At 48.3% G+C, this 20,532-nt stretch overlaps 1 protein-coding gene across 1 annotated transcript; it reads left to right on the top strand.

Annotated features, from left to right (window-relative positions):
• The first annotated feature begins 8,688 nt into the window (after positions 1 to 8,688).
• LOC149335972 (uncharacterized) lies at positions 8,689 to 20,270 on the top strand. The gene is made up of 6 exons (XM_089554051.1): positions 8,689 to 8,696; positions 10,114 to 10,348; positions 17,601 to 17,684; positions 18,307 to 18,345; positions 19,282 to 19,332; positions 20,118 to 20,270. The coding sequence occupies exons 1-6, from the start codon at positions 8,689 to 8,691 to the stop codon at positions 20,154 to 20,156; spliced, it is 456 nt and encodes a 151-aa protein (XP_089410177.1). The 3' UTR covers positions 20,157 to 20,270.
• The last annotated feature ends 262 nt before the right edge of the window (positions 20,271 to 20,532 follow it).

Below are 20,532 nucleotides of genomic sequence, written 5' to 3'. Positions count from 1 at the left end.
ATGTAAGTGCGGCGAGGCAGTGCGCGTCTGTCTCGTCGTTTGTGCCCACCATTATGTATTGATATTGATGATTAGCGCTCGTGTCCTGTCTTCACCTTCTCTGTGTCTCGTTTTTCGAGCTACGTTTTTTAATGATGATATTCTGCTGGCTCAGGATTCTAAACGCTGGCACCGCAGCGGCGACGCTGCTCCACCGAGCCGCTGGTGCGGCGGCGCTGCTCAGGGAAATTCTGGAATAGTATTGCAAACAGCAAGGATTTTTCTCGCGGAGTAGTCGGCCAGGTAGCGTACGGACTGGAAACCGGCACTTCTAAGTAGATTTCTGACTGGCGTGTCGTTTGCTGCCGTCTTTTACGTGCGCTATCATCTATGACAATTTTAGGCACAGGAAAGTGGATTTATTGATTTCATTCAGTGGTGTAGTAACTGGATAGGTGAGCTGCAGACTGAAGGTTGTCCCGACGAAGCGCGCGTTTTCGATTACCTCCTTGCGCTGAGCTTGCTCTAGTTCCCATTAAACACATTTCATGCACAGGATTGTAAGCACGACCGCTACCGATTTCAGTTGCTCTTTCCGCACGTATGTCATAGAGGTCAAGGGGGGGGGGGGGGTGTGTAAAGGGTTTACCGTAGTGTCTTTACCTTAATCATAGGAAAATATGTGCGATTTTAATACATTCATTCACACTTAGCCAAACGCCTACGCAACGCTGTCACACGCGGCGAGAGCTACCGAATAAAATGAACGCGACTTCGGACCTCAGAATTCGTGAAAGCTGGATTCGCTGCTAATATATCTATTCAGGCTCTGATAATTTGAGCAAAAGTACGTTTTTATGCACCAGGTTGCATAAACCATGACAATTTTTTTTGTTGTTGCCGCGGCGACTGAGTTAAGCTCACAGCGATAATTTGTTGATAAACTGGCGCACCACGCATGCGACAAGAAACCCCTGTTTGTGGGTAGTACTTTATGGCCGAAGGATTAAGAGTTCATGGGAATTGGAACTGCATGCTAGCCGCACACCTAATACTTGATATTGAACAAAAAGTTTTTTTTTTTTTTGCAGTGGAGTACCAAGACGGTAGCGATATAAGCACGAGCGCGTTCTAAGCGTCGGCACAATTCACGTGAATGTCAAACTAAATGTCATTAAAACGCATCAATGTGCTCCCTTTGATAACGTGAATACTTCCTGCAACACAGCCACGCTGCGGAAGTAGGCGTGGCCGCGGAGCTGCCGCAGCCCCGTAGTCCCCAAAGAAACGCCCGCACCGCGGCGCACCAGTCGGCGGAAAATGGCCGCGCCCAGGAGCGGCTCTGGATTCTGGTCTATAGCAAAAGGCCTATTATTCACATCACTTTACTGCGAACTCGTCCCATAATAAAAGATATGTTTGATTTCCACGACGCCTTCAGCAACGGAGCTGGCAGACGGCAGGCGAACCGCACCAAGTAGCAGCAGCACCAAAGCGGCTGTGGGATGTAGTTTGCTTGTACCGCAGTCACCACTTTTACCAGCAACTCGGTATTGGCCAACGACCGTCAGAAATGATGATGCATTTTTGACATGCATCTATCCCAGGGCTTGCATGAACGAGAACAAACAATACTAGCACGTTTTTCAGTCGCCGGCGGCCGGCATCAAGGCTGGCAGACAGGCCCGGCGCGGTCGCCCCGAGCGCCCTGAGGAGCGCGCTGTACGCCATCATGACGCTGCCGCTCTCCGTGCTCGCATCGGCTCCCGCTTCCCGTAATTGCGTTTGCCGCGCGCGGCTCGTCGTTGACATCCAGGGGCGCGATTACGAGTCGCTCAAAATCGTCTCAATCGGAAAGTGTCTCATTTGCCCCGTTCCTATTGGTCGGTCGAGACCAGCGGCCATATTGTTTTTTTTTTTTGCTTCACCGGCCGACGTCATAAAACGGGCAGAAGTGTTGACGTTGCTTACCTAATTATGCGAGCCGATTGAGACGATTTTTCGGGATTGGAACGAGTGGTCTCAAACCGCTTGAGACAGAAAATGGCGGTCGTTTACATGGCCGGTGGCCGCGCGAGCAACGATGTAAGGCCTGATTCTCACAGCCGGTCTCCTCTCCGGCGCGGCGGCGACGGAGCCGGGAACCGCGGCCGCAACGGAACGGATTTGTGTTCTAATCGAAAGAGGCGCCGGACACCGGCAAACCAGTTTGGGCGGGCGCTCGCTGCTCCCACGTAACTCTGCGTCAGTGCGTTTTTTTTTCTTCCGCGCGAAAAAAAAAACGCTGCTCGGTGGTGTCCGAGGGACATGCCGATGTAGCGGTCAAAGTCGTCTGCTTGCGCTTTGGTTCGCTTGGCTCTTATCGGAGAAAAAAACGATGCGATCTCGCGAGCGGTGGAAAAAGTTTGAAGTTAGTTTATTAACTCTACGCAACTCTCCTCTTTTTGCAGCGAAACACCACGCATACAGCACCAAAACAAATATATATGAGTATAGCAAGCTACTTTTAACGCCGCTGCAGAAATGAGTGCTGCAGTCACAGTATTCAGGTCAATATGCACGAAACTGAACATATGTAGGGTGGTAATGAACTCTGTTATCAATGGCTTGAGAGATTGGTCTTTATACAGCCATTCAAGAATTAAGCTAGCAAAATAATTTAAACGGCAAATAAACACAATGAGGCCTGAAGAGCTAGCAACGGGTGAACGGAATTTTGTTTTTCTGCTCTTTTCGTTATCTCCGCAGTTACCTCTCTCGCCCCTTTCTCCTTTCTTTACCTGGATGGTTCCCCTTTGCATCAGCCATCCCCTTCACTTCGCTTTAAACCTGGCAACAGTATTTTCGTCCCCCACTTCGTTACCCTCCCGAAAAAAAAATCATTTATCGTATATCTCACGCCTAGTGCAAACGCAATGCTCATTCGGAGACCTGTTTTGGCTCGAACACCTCGTATATTGCCATGTGAAATAAAACTGTCATCCGCTCTCCGTTCCTCGACAGCGGGCGCTTTCAGGGGCGCAAGACGCGTGCATCTCCCGACGGAGAGTACAAAAAAGAGCAGGCTTTTTGTTTTTTATGCGAAGCATATATGCCAAGCATATTAACGTAGGTTTCGGGCCTTCGCGCGACGCCCGGCGGTGGCCACCATTGACCTTCAAGTGACCTTCAAGTAGGTCACGTGACATGACGTCATGTGATGACGTCATACCGGCTGCAGATGGGGCCTCATATCGCGCCGTCGGTCGCCTCCCGGCGGTGCCCACCATTGACCTTGAAGTGAGATCACATGATGTGACGTCACGTGATGACGTCACACCGGCTGCAGATGATGTCACACCGACTGCAGATGGGGCCTCATATCGCGCCGTCGGACGTCGCCCGGCGGAGGCCTCCACGCATGGAGGAAGGAAAAAAAGAGGAGAGGCCCTTTCCACACAACACCATGGGAGAAAAATGTGGAGGAAATCACGTGGTTTTTTTCGCGATCGGGAGGCCACCTAGTCCGGGCAGCTTAGCAACGGCGTCGTAGTTGCTGCTTGCAAGCCGGGCGGTAGCAGACGACCGCGGCGTAGCAGTTGCGGTGCGGCGTACTTTTCTCAACTGCTCGAGTTTGTTTTTGATCGTGCTCACAAGCTTACGTTGGCGCCGTTCACTCATATCTCAGGCGGAATTCGCTGCAAAACTCTCGTTGTTGCGTGCATTGATTTCAACGTGCTCGACCACGATCGCATGGGCATTTCGTCAACTTCGTCACTGCTCGGAGCCGTCGGGAGACCGCCGCTGCTTACTGAGGAGCACTCGCGCTGTTCGTTTACCAGTGATTCAATACGCCGTGCGCTAGAGAGGTCGTCGGCGTATTGCGCGGACGTTTCGCGTCCTGTGCGTGCAGTGTGCGTGTGCCATTCGCGCTCCCGTTTCCATCGGCAGTGAAACCTCGTTGCTATTAGGCGTGCTCTTGCAACGCTCTAGTGATTGTCACTAGTGTTAGTGTAACTATTTTCGTTTTTCGCGATTGCGCTTGTGTGAGCAGCGGGGGCCATGACATCGGTGGAGGGCGATATTTTAAAGGAAGCCGCTGCGCTCGCTTTGCATGCTTGCACGCTCCTGTTATACGCCGCCGGTAAAAATGAAAGGAAAGAGACCCTGCGCTTAAACAATACCTTAGAGATTTTTTTTCTTTAATAAAGGCGAAGGGTTAGTTTTGTTCACTGCAATATCTACATAAAGATACGAATGCACACAGGATGCCGAGAACTTCATTTGTAAAAAACATTTATTTTCTCACAAAAAACAACTCGCACAAAAAAAAGTGGCTATTTACAATATATTCACATCATATACAACAACACAAAAGCTTCTGCTCTATAACAAAGTCATCAACTGCAAACAAATGACATTTGTCAAAACTTCAACCCCATACGCAAACCTGCGCTCGGCTGCAGGTCCTTTAAAAAAAAAAAAGCACTTTTTATTTTCGCGATACCTTCATTTGAGGAGAATGCAAAGGATTAAAAAGTAAACTGACGTAAAAAGGTCTGTTAATAATGGGGTGAACTGTGCCTAAAATTAAAAGGAGTGCCATACGCCGTGCGACGGTGAAGAATAAATGGGCACTCTTATTTTCGTTTCCACATTTCGTTTCCACATTTATTTTCGTTTCCATTATTTTCGTTTCCAATAAATAAATAAAACATGTGCCCCCCTCGAACAAAATTTCTGGCTACACCACTGCTCGTGTGGAATTCGCGCGGCTAGGGGCCCGCGTTTCTCGCGTGTGCTTAGTTGTCCTTCGCCCACCGCAGTAATTCAAAGCGACGGTCACTTCCCGTGCTTACAAGAGTTGAGGAACAGGGAGGAGATTTTCGATACCGGACGAATGCCCTTCCCGGGCATCGGTGGCCGTCGTGTGGTTTCGCGCGACGAGGGGCCCACGTTTCTCGCGTGTCCTTCACCTCACCCGGTGAAGGCTAATTTCGAGCGCTGAGCTAAACAAGCAAGTATACTAGTTTCATCGAATGCAGCCTTCAACTTCAGAGTCCCAGGGACGGGCGTTGCCAAAGGGGGGCCACCGCAGATAACCACCGCAAGATGGGCCACCGCAGTAATTGAAAGCGAAGGTCACTTCCCGCGCTTGCAAGAGCTGAGATAAGTATTTTTCTCGGCTGCTACTAATTGTGACCAGGGCCGAGCAGTTGGAGACGGCGCGGAGACGACGCAGTACGAAGCAGTAACTGAAAGTAGCCGCCTGTCTCACACGGGTATTTCCGCTTTATTAAGTTTTCCGCTGACGAACACCGGCATAGGGCGCCCTAAACCGGCCGGTAAGCAGCCAAGCGCCACCAGCGCGGGGATCTGTGCCCCTGCGGTAGCACGCTCCTTCGTTGGCTTTGAATCGCGCGCGCAGTAGTCGAGGGCGGGACTTATGCGATGACGTCAGCCCGGACAAGATGGCGCCGAGCTGGTATCCGGCTTCACAAAATGTCACGTGACGGCCTCTCCTCTCTTTTTCCTTCCTCCATGCCTCCACGCTTCCGCTCCACGCTGCATCACGTGATATGTGACGTCACGCCAGGGATGAGGCGGCGCGCGCCCGCCGTCGCGTCAGTCTCTGTGCCCGCAACCGCGCCAGCGTCTTTGCGCCGGGCGTGTATGCGGTCAAGATGCCTCCAAACGCTAAGGACACGCTTCGCATCCACTGGGCTTAACCTTGATAAGCCTGAAATTTTTCTCCCTGCCCGCGCACCCGCGCATCGCCGCCGCCGCCGACGACGCTCGCCAGCGCAATCTCTTGGTCGCAGCAAGCAAGCCCCGGGTGACGTAGGGCGAGCTCGCGCTGTGATTGGTACGTTTTCCGTGGGGCGGGGCTCCGTCGTCGTTGCTCGACGGAAACGTAGAGCAGGACCCGGCGGCACCGGCCGCCCGAGGTGAGGAGGGGGGGAATGGTAAAAAACCAGCCCCCTCGATCCGGATCCGTCGGCTGCCGGCGCGACGGAGGCGACGGAGCAAGCCAAAAACCGTGCCGGACGAGTTGTTACGACGTTTTGACATAGGAAGGAGCACAATGGCTGTGCGACGAACTCGCCGTTGAACTTGGAGGTGAGCGGGTGAGTGCGCGGTCAGTGGAGCGGCAAGTGCTGTGCGCGCCTTCGCCGCCGGTGGGTTTCAAGACACCGTCGGAAAGAAGTAAACGTCGGCGTAGCCCAACCGACTGTGAGCAAGTGTTTGCGGTGAGTTGCGGAGACCACTGTGAAAGTTCAGTCGCAGAAGGTGCGCGCTTTCCGGCGAGACCCCCAAGACAAGGCGGCGGCGAAGGAGGACTTCCTTCGCATAAACTTTCGCCACCGCAGTATACCCGGCGGCGTCATCCGAGCATCATCCGAACGGAACGATAACAACACCAACACGAATGTCAAGTGCTTAACCCGAAGCGGGCGGCATGAGTTGGTTACGAGGTGTCGTGAGTGATTGTTGGCGCAGTGACCGGGCGCGTGCCGGCCCTTAATTCCCGCAGTGAAATTGCAAGCTCCCAGCAGCTGCACCGGTCTGCTGCCGTTTGTCGGCAGTTGCTGCAGTGTGATTATTCATGGTCGCCGGGTATTTTCAGAACAAAAATAAATAGAATCACGCATCGCCCTTGGAGCACATTTGCCATCGATAGCAGGCTAGGTGAGTTCACAATGGCGAGTCGCGGAGGTCGCGCGACAGGCTTAAATCGATTTGTTACGCTCCCTCCCTGTTTTACATGCGCTTCGCAAACCGTAACTAATTGACCGCAATCGGTCGCCTAGAATACTAGCGCGACGTTTGCAACTCTCCAGTGTGAACTTGCCTTAAAGGGCCACTGACCAGGGTCCGGACATTTTTGAAAAACAAGCCCACTGCATAGATGAGGCATCGAAGATAACCTCTGCAAAATACTAGAGCCATGCGCGCCCCGAAAAGCTGCGAAAATTCAAATCAAAGCCCGTTCGTTCTTTCCTTCCTTCAAAAACGGGCCCGGCCCACTACTCTGCACCCCGCTGACGTCAAGGGGGGCTACTTTCGCTAAAGGCACTCCATTGGTGCATCGTTCTGACTGACGGGAGAAGGTTGTGCGTAGCCTTGTCGTCGCGTCGTCTGCACAAGGCTTTCCGCAGCGCCTTCTGTTCTGGCTCATGCCTACAAACCCGCACGAAGGAACAAAAAAAAAACTGCGGAGGGAGCGTGCGGCGACAGCCTGGAACCCTAGCCATAAAAAGTAAAAAAATAGTAAAACTGAGGGAGTTGGTTCGCCCCCCCCCCCTCCCCCCGCCGTGATCACGTCACGAGACGCTCTGCGTGCGCGCTCCCTTCTCAGTTTCTTTTCTTCTATGCGAGCCCCCCAAAACAAGGTTTTAATTAGTAGTGCAGCAGAGCCTTTCCCTCGCTCGCCTACTTGACCGCTCCGCGCACACACCGCTTATCTTTCGTGCATCTTGCGTACGCCTTGACTCCAATGAATGACATATGCTTTGGAGCGGAGAAAAGACACAAACACACAGAACACAAACACGCATGGAGAAAAGCAAACGGGCGGTTGCCGGGTCCGCGCTTCGCCGTGTGTTTCGAACACAACCGACTTCCGCCCCTCCGCTCGTGAAACGGTGGGGAGGCCTAAAAGAAAATGAAAAGGTGGCTCGTTAACTGGGAATGACAAACAGATGTATGAAAGGATGCGCTCGCTAACAAGTCTAGGTGGTCGAGCCGATCGCGCCTCTCGATCGTTCAGTGTGCGGAGAAAATGCAAAAACCAAGAAAAGAATTCTATTGAAGGCGGGGCCATGACGTCGCCCTGTGACGCACTCCACAGACACCACGCCTCCGGCTTACACCGGAGAAGGAAGGGGTGATTTTGCCTTGCCGAGCCTACTCGACGAGGAGCGGGAGAGAAGAATTTCGAGGAGGGAATGGAAGGAGAGGAGGCTCGTTCAAAGAGAGGTAGAGAGTGTCTGCTGCGCTGGCGAGCCAAGAGCTCCTTGCAAATTGATCTCAGCAGACCCGTAGCAATCACTGCCTTTAAATAGATTTTTCCGCGCACTTAAGACGTCCGCACAGTACCTTGATTCTATGTGGTGTGTAAAAAAAAAAGGGACAGCCGTCAATCAGCTGATTTTTTTCTGGCTGCCATGTTTACGACGGCTGACTATGTGCGTGGAGGGATAAGGCTGAATCCATGGCTGAATCCTTTGAATCAAGCAGCAGCTCACGCCACCTGGCCGACGCTACCGACGCTTTTCCAGCGTCACCGCACCCTCGCGGCAGCAAAAGTGACTGAAGAGCAAACTTAGTTGCAAAATTGAGGACGCTTCTTCTTTTGCTTCATGTCGTTGAGTTTGAAACATATTTGTTAGCGAAATAAAACATTCTTCAAATTATTAACGGCGTGTTTACAGCAAAACTTTAGCATACGGTCTCATATTGCGCAACTAAATGCTTCCTGGGTGGAACCCTACTATTAGACACCACAACCTCGCTGCTAATTGGTTGATTCTAGAATTTCAGTGTTTCTGAAGGTCGTTAGAGCAGCACCCGATTTGTTTTGCAAGTCGGTTTTATTTTCTTAGCACTTATCAGCCTAATCAACAGAACTTTACTGATCGACGTTCAATAGAGAGGAATTTCGTTCATGCGAAGAAGCGAACTGCAGAAGTTATGTTCAGGAGATGGAAAGGTTGCTTTTTCAAAAGGATGAGCAAGTACGCATACACGACGTTGGCTCACTGCTTCGGCATTTCAGGCGAAGTTCTCTTTCACAGCTTGCATTCGGCGGCAAGACGAAGCAGGCGTAATTGTATTTTGTCTCCCAAGAGTTTCCCTCTTGAGTGCAGCTCCCCACAAAAGCTGAACATTAGAACCTATTCGCGAGGTAGTAAAGAAAACTTCTATTTTCTTGCTTCGCAGCGGATGCCGTCTATGCACCCGTATTTCTTTATAAGAACTGAAGTCAAAATACAGCGTTTCTCAATTTTAGTTACAACTCGTCGTCAATCCAGCGTTCACAGGATGAATACCACTTTATAAAGACTTGTGAACGAAATGCTGTTCGTTTAGTGACAAATGGTTTTACTGCGCACTACGGTAATAGAGATCTGCATCGTAAATGTGTGCCACATGGCCAGTAGCATAAATTATCAATACACCTCAATAATTATCAGATGGCTGTTTCTAACAGTGATTTAAAAAACACGCTGTGACTGGAGCTGGAGCCGGGCTAGTAATAAAAGTTACTCAATGTCGTCTGTCACGTACAAGTTCGTGGAAAGAAAATCATATTCATGGAACGAAATATAGTGGAATATTACTTGAAAAAGAAATCGCAGAGCTTTTGTTGCTTCCCAGAAAATTCGCGTTTACGATCTAAAACTGGTATCTTAATTCACTAGAAGCCCTCAGAGCTCTCTCAACTGCATGCAGCCACAACCCCGTCTAGTGACAAAACATTATCTTTGTCGCATCCCTTCTGTAAAAAAACAATTCAAAAGCCAGCTGCTACGATGTGTTATCGACGAAGCACCGCGCACGTCGTAGTTTAGTTCTGCAAGAAGAACGAGTGCTCCTGTAACCGAGTGTGTGAGCACGCTTTGTCCATAAATTTTAAGCTTCCTCTTCAATCTCTCTTTACTGTTTACGACGTTTTCCAATAGGTCATCTGGGGAAAGTTATATTGCTCCGCGAAGCCAAAAGCAGGTTTCTGGGGGTGATTTTGATTTGCATTCAGGTCCTGAGTTCAGGTTGGACCTTGCCGCACATCGTGCTCCCGCGCATTCTGGGCGACGCTCTGAACAGTCCATTCGAATACGCCGTTAATAACTACAATAATCAGGCGTGAGGAGACAGCAGTTCTAGCACACACCTCACCACTCCGCTTTAAGTGCATCATTACCTTCCTGAAAAAAAAAAAATTGAATGGGCAAGCAAGCTATATTCAATGTGGATCTCACACATGTGTGCCTTATAGCGGGTGTTCCTTTAGATGAAGGAAAGAGAGGCACAGTAGATCCACCGCCCTCACGGCGTCTCGAAAGGAAGGGGCAGTACAGGAGAATGTCTCTTGCTCCCCTCTGAGCTGTAAGAAGCTGAGACAAAGAATGAGCTTGGTTGAACACACTGCAGTGACACTTTCTTTCTGTCGAACATTGCTTACTTGCGACAGTTGCAACATTCTGGTTATACAGTGGAGAACATTAACCCCGCCCATTTCGCAGTGGAGGAGGTGAAGGCGCTCATCGAGAAAGCCGTTCGCGAAAATGCCGGCAACGATGAGCTGGCGGAGAAGATACTCTCGAAGGGCAAGATCCTTCTAGACTGCGCCGCCAAGAATCCGGAAGGAGTAACACTGCTAAGGAAGGTAATCTGTGGCTTGATATATCTATCTGAATACTTTTAGTACCCTAGCACTTATAGCGGCCATTCCCAGGGCATTGCGTGTTTGTCTGTCTGTTTCTCTGAAGCCGGTTTTGTGGCATGCTGCTCACCAGTCCACCGTGTCAGGCGGCATCCGATTTAGTCGTGAGAGGCTGCTCGGGAAGAGCTACCTGGGTAGCAACACAACCCATGCACCCAAGTCCCTCCGATGGCAACACCTGCCACAGCACCTGCCTTATGCCACTGCGCCACCTGCCACCGGATGGCTTACTTGCCAGGGTGTAGCCTGTGGTAACCAGGCGATAAGCTGGGGCGCTAATTAGGAGGGACCACCTCTCAGCGCACCTAGCTAAGCGGAATGAGCAGCAGCGGTTAGGAGGAGAACGTGATTCCAATGGTGCTTGCACAGAAGATAAACAGAAGAAGAGGTTGGGGTGGTAATTAGGTGGTAGCCTGGTCGCACATAGTAAGTCGTAGCTCCAATTGACAACTGACGTCATGCTAGCGCACATATCCGCATATGGCCAAATTACCCAAATCGACTGTTTTTTTTTCTAACATAAATGCACGGAATGTATGAATACAGACAATAAGCGACCAGAGGAGCGGGCATTCTCGAGGTCGATTTTTATGAGAAAAAAAATGAAGATTGCTTCTGAAGCAAAGGAAATGGCGCAGTAACTAACTTCGCAGTGGACACCTTAACCGCGCCATGAGGAAAGGCAGCAAGGAGGAAGTGAAAGAAAGAAAAAGAGAGAGAAACAAGGATGGGATTTGAGAGCTCAGGTAAATTTTCGACCACTTGGGGTTCTTGCACTGCCAAGTGGTCGTGACGAGTGGTTCTTGCACTGCCAAGTTCGTGCCATCACGCAATACAAGACTGTCCGGTTTCGCCTTCATCGGACTGCGGCCGCTGCGGCGGGGTTGAACCCCTGTATTTGACCTCAGCAGCCGGTAACTCTAACCACTGAGCATCGTGGCGGTTACGTGTTCACTGCACTGAAGCGGGCCTCAGAACGGAGAGAAGTGGGCTCTTCAGGTGGTAGGGATAAGCGGTGAAGCTACCATCGACCTCATTTGTCATCACAGGGAGTTCCTGTACGCAGTTTTATGTGTTTCCTAGGTGTCTCCTTGTCTCTTCCTGTGTTTGTTTGAATGTTTTTTTATATATTCTTTCCGATTTCTCAGTTTTAAAAGTTTTTTATTTTTGCATCTTATGAGGCCGTCTGTCCCTGTTTATGGCTGTTTGACTGCATGTCCGTTTGAATGCTAAAGCATTAGAAGCCCCATCGGGTAAAATATGTCTCATTGGTCACATAATTCCGAGCACTGGAAATGACGTCATCAGAGCGGAAGTGACAACTGTAAGTTTCTGGTCCTGGTTCATGCCTGCTTGTGTGCAGACAGACATGCAGGGCTCTCAAAACACAGCCAAGAAATAACGGCACAAAAATTGATGTAAAGGCATGAACAGCTTCTAACGCTGTCACATTTCCAACAAATAATGTAATTAGGTGTCTCTGTGAGTTTTTATATGTGTCCCTGTGGTTGGTTGGTTGGTTGGCCTCAAGTGGAATGGCACATACCCACTACGGGGGAGTGGCCAAGACACAGGCGGTGAACTGTTGTAATGATTAAGAGTTTTAGAGGAAAAGGAGTATTAATAGGGTATAGGCTGACAGATTGGACGACGCAACGAAAGGGGTCCTGTTAGCAGGGAGATCGAAGATGGGACGACGGCTTTATGTGCAAATTTGAATGCAACATATGGAATGGTTCAATTTAGAATTGACTGAAAGGGAGACAGAAAATAATAATATTAAATTAAAAGTTTGATAATCAGAAAAATGAGAACAAATAAGAAAATTAATAAATAAAATTAATATTAGCATGGGAGTCGCTGTGTTTCGAGAAGAAATTTTTGAACTGCACAGCGCGCACTCCTGTTGCTTCGTCCAAGCGAAGCAGCGCCAAAGGAAAGAACAACCTCAGTGGACACAGGCAGACCCAGCTGGTGAAACGGAATTTCTAATAGGCGCCTCCTCAAAGAAGAGAATCGGCGGCAGAACAGCAGGAAGTGATCCACTGTCTCAGGCTCGGCACAAAATGGGCACAGTGGAGAAACCGCCAGACCAGATCTGTGAAGGTAGAAATTTAGCAGAGGAACTCGGCATCGCAAACGCGTGAAAGAGACCTCCAGTCTGCGCGAACTCCAGTCTTTACTGCTCCAAGGGTGCAGAAGATGCTTGTATTCGGGGGATGAAGTAAGCGCCGAGGCTGAAAATTCCTGAAATATTGTGTAACTGCGAAACCTCACCGCAGCTGTATATGCGCAGGTTGGCAGGACAGCAATTATTGGGCCACAGAGAGAGGCCCTTGCTAATGAATCAGCAACCTCATTTAATTGAATGCCCACGTGACCCGGTACCCAAAGCAACCTCACCGAATTTAGATGAAGCGGGATCAGCTGCTTAAAGAGGCGTAATGCCCGAGACTCAGAGGGTGATGATAATGAAAAACAAATAGATAGAGAGTCCGTCATAACCATGACTTTGGAAACGGCAGGATCTAATTTACGTAAGGCTAGAATGACAGCTAATAATTCGGCCAGATAAATTGGAGTGAAGTCAGGGAGACGGAGAGAAAAGGACCATCCCAATGCAGGTGAAAAAATGCCCACACCTGCCTTTTCACGATCCTGCGAGGCATCGGTAGCAATGAGAATATGAAAAGGAAAGGATCTGAGGTGGTCCTGTAACAAACCGAGAAGGAGAGGAAAGGGCTGGAGCTTGGCATTCGATGGGAAAATGTTATCAAATGCAATCTCAACTGAAGGTGAGATGTTATGCAGTGGATGGATATCTGTGAGCTTAATGTTTAAGGGATCGAGGAGAGACTGCACGAAACATATCTGCGTAGTATGCAGACGAGACCAGGTGGCATTTAAAAAGACTGCGGGCTGACTAAGAAATATTACATTGGATGTGTGGAGAGGAGAGTCGCACAAATTTAAAAAGGTTTGGACTGTTAAAAGGCGAAATCTGGCTAATAAAGATGGAATTCGCGCTTCAAGGTGCAGGACAACGTTAGCTACATACTTTGGAAGTCCCAAACAGAGGCGCAACGCCTCACGCTCCAAGAGCACAAGCGGTCGAAGTTTATAGGCAGGAGCTCCTGAGAATAAAACACATCCGAACTCCAAAATTGGGCGGACATACATTTTATAGATCAGCAGAAGTGTGTGCCTTCTCATCCCTGACCTAGCGCTGCAAAGCCGACGCAGGATGCCAATGGCCCGAACTCCTTTTACAGAAGCTTGCTCAATGTGAGGCCGCCAGGAAAGAGTAGAGTCATAGATCACACCAAGATATTTCACTGTCTGAACCTGAGGAATTATATGATTTCTATAAGAAACGCAGATATGTACAGGATGAGAAACCGGGAAGACCAACAAGGCGCATTTGTTCACATTGAGGGACAGATGAATACTTCCTAACCAGTTGTCAAGAATATTGAGGTAATCCTGCAAGATCTGATACAGAGAGTGAATATCTTTTGCAGAAGCAAAAAATGCGATGTCGTCAGCGTACACGTAAGTGGACACATTATGGATGCATGGAATGGAGCTTAGAAAGATGTTAAAAAGAACAGGGGAAAGAACTGAGCCTTGCGGAACACCTCTTGTCTGTCGAAATTTCTTTGAAGAAACACCATTTCGGCAGCAATAAAATTCTCTGTTTTCCAGGAAAGCAAAGATCCAGGCTACGAAATAGTTTGGGAAATTAAGGGTCTGTAATCTGTGTAACAGCAACGAGTACTCGACGCTGTCGTAGGCTTTACTGATATCCAGAGTGACAAACGTGGCAAACTGTTTAGTGCTGCGAGCTAATTTAATACGGCTCTCAAGGTCAGTATGAGCACACCAAATCGAACAGCCCGGCCTGAAACCAATTTGACAAGGATTCAAGATATCATTTGCAGAAATGAAATACATGATACGACGAAGCAGGATCCGTTCCACCAATTTCACTAAATTCGATGTTAATGAAATCGGGCGTTTGTTGTCAGAAGTGAAACCCTCCCCTTGTTTTTTAAGTATTGGAACTATTTCCGCAAGACGCCACTCATGGGGTATCCATGGACCTTTAAGGGAATGGTTAACCAGAGCCAATAGATCTTCAGGAGATTCGGTAAACAAAATTTTAATCATAGATGTAGTGACCTTATCGGGGCCAGGAGCCGCTGGAGATAGGCGCAAAACAATTTGCGAAAGCTCAGGCATAGTGACCTCAATGAAATCACTTGAGATGCATGAGAATGTAGGTGGATAATGAAGTGCAGATGTGAATCGACGTTCTAGGCCACCCGCAATTCCCTCTAAGGCCTTAGCGATGTCCGCAGGGGATTGAACGAGGGATTCAATATTGACAGCCGGTGGAATCACTTTCCTTCTCCTCATAAAATTAAACAAGGCCCGTTTGTTTCCTGACTGAGAAAGAAAATCATAATGAGTTGTAATATACTCCTCCTTCGCGCGGGAGATAGTGCGCTTAAATATTGCTGCGACATACTTATAATCCAACCAATTTTTTGGGCATTGATTTAAGAGGAGTTTCTTCCAGGCTGCTTTCCGCCGTCTATAGGCACGCGTGCACTCTGCATTCCACCAATTATTGGTGATTGCAGCCTTGGATCCTGTGACAATGAATTCAGACTTTTGCCTTGCGCGTTCCAACACTGTGCATATATGTGTAGCTTTACATTCGGAACTCGTAGTGGTGTTTCGGTCCGAATCGATTGTGAGAGCTGATTTGAGAGTGTCTGTAAAGCGAACGTAATTTATGAAGGTGCGCTGTTGTCGTTCGGGGAGAGTTAAGTTACACGCAACCCTGAAACTAATCGGTAAATGATCACTGTTTGTCGCGCAGTCAACAGGCGCCCAAGACGAGACGGAGACTCCTGGGGAGGTAAAAGTTAAGTCTAAAACAGAGCGGCATAGACCACGTACAAATGTAGGCATTCCTGAATTGTTGCAGACTATGTTGTTGTCGCAAATCCAATCAAATAGTCTAGAGCCGAAACAATCTGTTTTAAACCCCCACGTCACGTGGTGCGAATTAAAATCCCCAACTAATAAAACCTGAGATCTGCTGATAGACATCAATGAGTCAAGGGGCCGAGTGTCATGCACACCAGAAGGGAAATATGCGTTAGCTACAGTAAAGGGCTGTTGACCTGGGATATTGAGATCAACCGCAAGTATTTCGCACTGACTGTCCGCATACTGAAAAGAAATGAAGGCCCTGTGACAAAACTTTAAGGAAATCAGCAGCAACAACCCTCCCCCTCGTGAAGACCTGTCTAGCCGGAACGAACGGTAATGTTTGAGATGATAATTAATATCTGAAGTAAGCCATGTTTCCTGTAACGCAATTACATCCGGTTGAAGTTGATTACATAGGCATATTAAATCTGTTGAAGCTGAGGATATAGATCGGCAATTCCATTGGAGAACACTTAACGACCCTATCTTGGCGGGAGGGCTGCAGCGGCAACTGCCGCTTCGAGAATCCTGGTCTTAGGATTTTGATTTGCATGACTTTTCTTGGACTTGGACTGGTGACAAGATGGATCCGGGATAATCAAAGGAGACCCACTTCGCTTTTGGGCGCGGGAATCGAATTCCATCTCAACACATTCATCAGAGGATGCGTCCTTAACGCTGTTCGGGAGAGATTTTTCAGGAGTCGTTTGTCGCTCATGCTGACTTTGGCCCTGTGGAGCGCTATTGATGTCCACAGATGGTGGAGGAGCAGCCGAAACCATAGAGGACAAGAGCGGAGCGGCGTGCGCTTGCAGCAGATTAGTCATCTGGGTAGCTACTACCTGTGAGATGCACATGGATACCGTTTCCATAATACGTTCCATTGCATTCGCCACTGCTTTTTCAACCGCAGCGGTAATTGCTTGTGTCCAAGAGGCGTCCATTGCAGGTGGACATTTGGCAGCCACACTAGAACAACATGAGGCTCTTTCTTTGACTGCGGCAAAGGCCTCTCGTCGCGTGCATCGACGTTTATCTATTATCTCGAGAACTTGCACTTCTTGAGCTCGTGCAGGACAATCAGGACAGTTGGCAGAGTGGGCACCACCACACAGGCAACATTTTTCTTGCTGTTCAGGGCATTCTTCTCTAGCATGGCTTTCGCCGCATGCACAGCACCGTGAGCCCGATTTGCACGCTTTGGCGCTGTGGCCAAATCTCCAACAGTTCTGACACTGAAGGGGACGAGAGTTAAATGCGTCAACTCGAAACACTAGTGGCCATACTTTGATCTCTGAAGGGCACACTACACCTGCGAATGTGGCTATGACGGACTCTGTAGGTATTTTCACCCCCTCTACCATTCTGCTGCAACGATGGACCGCAATGACGCCCGCAGACGAGAGGTTCTCCAGCGTTTCTGAAGGGCTCAATCGAGAGTCAACACCTCGGACTAAGCCCTTGGAACATGCTAGATGAGGCGGAATAAATGCGCTCACCGGGTGGTTAGCGAAGGAGGTACACCTCAAAAGGTCGGCGACACAATCCTTGTCCGGTGACCTGCACAATATCCCACCCTTGCCGAACTGCCGCACATCTGTGATTCGCATGAAATGAGGCGATGTAGTCTGAAGGGCCACCTGCACCGCTTCCGGGTTGTTCAAACGAATGGCGCCGCCATCAGCTGGAACTAAAGCCACAGGAATGCTGGTGACTCCACTGCGAAAAAAGACATCGATTGGGAGCTGGTCCTGTGGAAGAGAGGCCGACCAAGGGAAAAACCCTTGGCCGGGAGAAGAGGTAGACATTAAGCCGTCGTCCCGCGCCCTATCACCCTATAACAGGAGCAGTTACAGAAAACAAGAAGGACAAATTGGGCAAGCTAGCACAACACCGCCAGGTACTCAGCCGCTACCCCAGAGCTTGAGAACGGTTTCTGCCTAGGTTTCTGGTTTTTTATCTGTTTCGTCTTTATCGGGTCCAAAGCAACTAAATTTCATGTGTATGTGGAAACTTACCACGACGCCCGTCTCCATGAGCCTTTAGCATCTGTAGGTTTACTCTGAAATGTTTACACGTCGCCAATGCTTTAAATACGTTTTAAACGAAATTTTGTAAGTACGAAAGTAATAAAGATGAAGCGGTTCGCTCCGCATGCATTTGTGGATACATTCAATAATTCCTGTTTCAGATCACACTTCCGGTTGCAAGCGAAGGAACGAAGTGCGCAGCTACGAAGTCTGACATTTCAAACCCCGCTGAAAGGGAACTCGCTGTAAGTTGTAGCCGTTAGCATGGTTATTTATTTGTCAATAATATACACCTTCAGTAAGTTGTTTTTGCCCTTATCTACCTTCATTTTTCTTTTCATTTAACACTGTTTGACGATGACGACACATCTGTGGCCCATGCGGTGGATGGTTACTTGAGTAGTTGACAAGAAACCCCATATTGGCCCATCAAACAAAAAAAAACTTTGTGGATAATCACGAAATAAACAAGGGAGGGAACAACCTCATAGTGCTCAGGCAACCACTCTGAGGCTTTCCACTCCCATGTTTAGTCTGTGATTTTCAGTAACCGACAGCCCGCCTTCCCTCTACCAATACCTTTTACCGGTTAGATATATACGTGATCTGAGTGGAAGCTCTTCTCGGGTTATTCAACAAACATTAATCGCTATTTCTGTGTGTCAAAAGATGAATCCAGCGCGAAGAAACTAGAACACAAAAGAGAAAACATAACGCAGAACCAACGCCCCTCCTGTGATGTGTGTTCCCTTACGTGCCCTCGTTCTTTCGAGCTGAATTAATCGTGACAACAATGAACGGACTAGCCTAGGCTAAAATCCATATTCTTGTGTGGATAAGGATATTGCTTTCTTTCTTCTTTTTCAGGGAAAACTATGCTTCAGAGATGCATCGAGACGCGCGAAGGTATGACCGCAGTACCAGTGGACATCCTTCCTTTATGTAGTCCTACTATCGGCGGCCTTTTTTGCGGATTCTTCTCGTGTTTTAGTTAACTTTACAAAGCAATGGGTTACAAATGGCGCCCACCACCAAACCGAGCAATCCGAGTGATTTAACTGATACGGGTACGTTCGAAATTAACGAGAACAAACTTCGAGCATTCAACTAATGATTACTCAAAAAATGAGCGAGAAGGGAACATTTTCCTCTGTTCTAAATAGTTTACCTTTTGACGAACAGCAGCTGTTTCAGATTTTATTGAACCCCAGTGCAGAATGTAGAACACAACTCATTGTCTTGCACAAACTGACTGTTCTCTTTCATATCGGAGGTACCTGTATCTGTCAGAACCACTTCTTGAAAACAACGCACATATATATTTTCCAAGCATGACAGAAACCGAGCTGAGCGAACCCTTAGCGAACGAGTAAAACTGCGCAAATAGAAACGGACGAACCACATACATAAGCACAGACGCTAAACATCACGATAGACGATGTTCATAACGAAGTATCCAATTAACGCCGTTTTTAACTGGCACTTTTGCCTAAGTACGTGACCAAGTCCTGTAGCTGTGCCTAGAATCCGACGCCAAGAAACTCTCGGGAGCAGGAACTTTGTGCAGGACAGGGATCTAATAAAAAGAGAAAAAAAAATGAAGTTAAAAGAAATATTTTTACAGTCCAGCACACACGGGGGACTTGCACTGGGGCAATGGCAGACGACAATGTAGCTTTCTCACTAGCTTCCAAGCCAGCGCTCGCGCCCTGGTGGGGGTTTAGGACCCCGTATTCTTTCAATGTTGTTGTGCCCAAAGGTAATGTCTTCCTTAATAAATTTGTGTTCATCCACTCAGTTCATTGCAAAGCATTATATCTTTCTTTTATGTTATCATTTTAGGAAGCGGCAGCACTCACAGAGAAGGAAAATGTTGCCTACGACGAAGTCAAGGTAAGTGTGCCGATTCAACCAAAGCGCCAGGTCACGTGGGTCTCTTAGGTCACAGACGGCAGCGCTTTTTACCGCAGTACTTGGCAGTATATCCAAAGCGTATACACCAAAGCATATATGCCAAACTAAGTCGCCCTATTTGTAACGACGTAATCAAACGATCACTCAAAGTGACTGCTCCTCTCATTGTTGAGTCAATGGACGCGTCTCATCTTTTCGGCAACCCCCGGAGGGGCCTTATTTAAAAAAATTTTTTTTTTTTTAATTATCCCCGTGTTATTTCGAAGCCGAGGTTAACACGGTAAACGCAGTTAAAACGGCAAATCTCATGCAGTGACATTAAAAATCTGATTCTTTTTGCAAAGGTTTGTTTTAGGTTTGTGGTGGTTTAACGTCCCGAAGCGACTCAGACTATGAGGGTCTCCGTAGTGAAGGGCTCCGGATATTTAAACCACCTGGGGTTCTTTAACGTGCACTTACATCGCACAGTACACGGCCCTCTAAAATTTCGGCTCCATCGAAATTGTACCGCCGCCGCGGCTGGAATCGAACCCGCGTCTTTCGAGTCAGCAGCTGAGCACCGAAACCATTGAGCCAAAGCGGCGGCAAAGAATGTCTCCGCCGTGCGGCTTCTAAGCCGTGTTCATGACGACGGCTCATCAGTTCGCTTGCTAGGAATAATTAAGCAAAAATTAATTGACTAACAGTCCCTACATTTCTCGAGTGCTGTTAAGTGCATAGCATAGTCTAACTTCTCCTGCCTGTCTTGTTTTACCTCTTTCCAGACCTGCATTCTGACCAATCTGCATGAAGTAAAGTTTTGAGCCAGAGGAAAAACGCGTGCAGGACGTCGACTACGCCGTCTCGTCTTCGGCCACGTAGTGACCATCAGACGTTTTGGTTTGGTGGGCATGCAATAAACAATTTATTCGATGCTACCTGGTTTCATTTCCTATTCCAGTTTCAGTTTCGCTTATCTCAAAGCTATTTTATTCAAAGATATTGAGGACAATGGTAGTACAGAAGAACGCCTCAAATTTAACTGTCTGGGAGACTTCATGTTAATTGTGCTCACAGTGTTGGCATTGAAGAAATTAGAGCTGTAGAAAACATATGTATAAATAGCATAAGAATCACAAGATATACAACCACAATGTATCATTAAATACAATAGATTGTTCAACAATTATAGCAAATGTG

The sequence above is a fragment of the Amblyomma mixtum genome, chromosome 7 (genome assembly GCF_055824585.1).
Source record: "Amblyomma mixtum isolate Tamu chromosome 7, ASM5582458v1, whole genome shotgun sequence".
Taxonomy (NCBI): domain Eukaryota; kingdom Metazoa; phylum Arthropoda; class Arachnida; order Ixodida; family Ixodidae; genus Amblyomma; species Amblyomma mixtum.
Note: the sequence above shows the minus strand (reverse complement) of the source record. Positions and strands in the feature narration are given on the sequence as shown.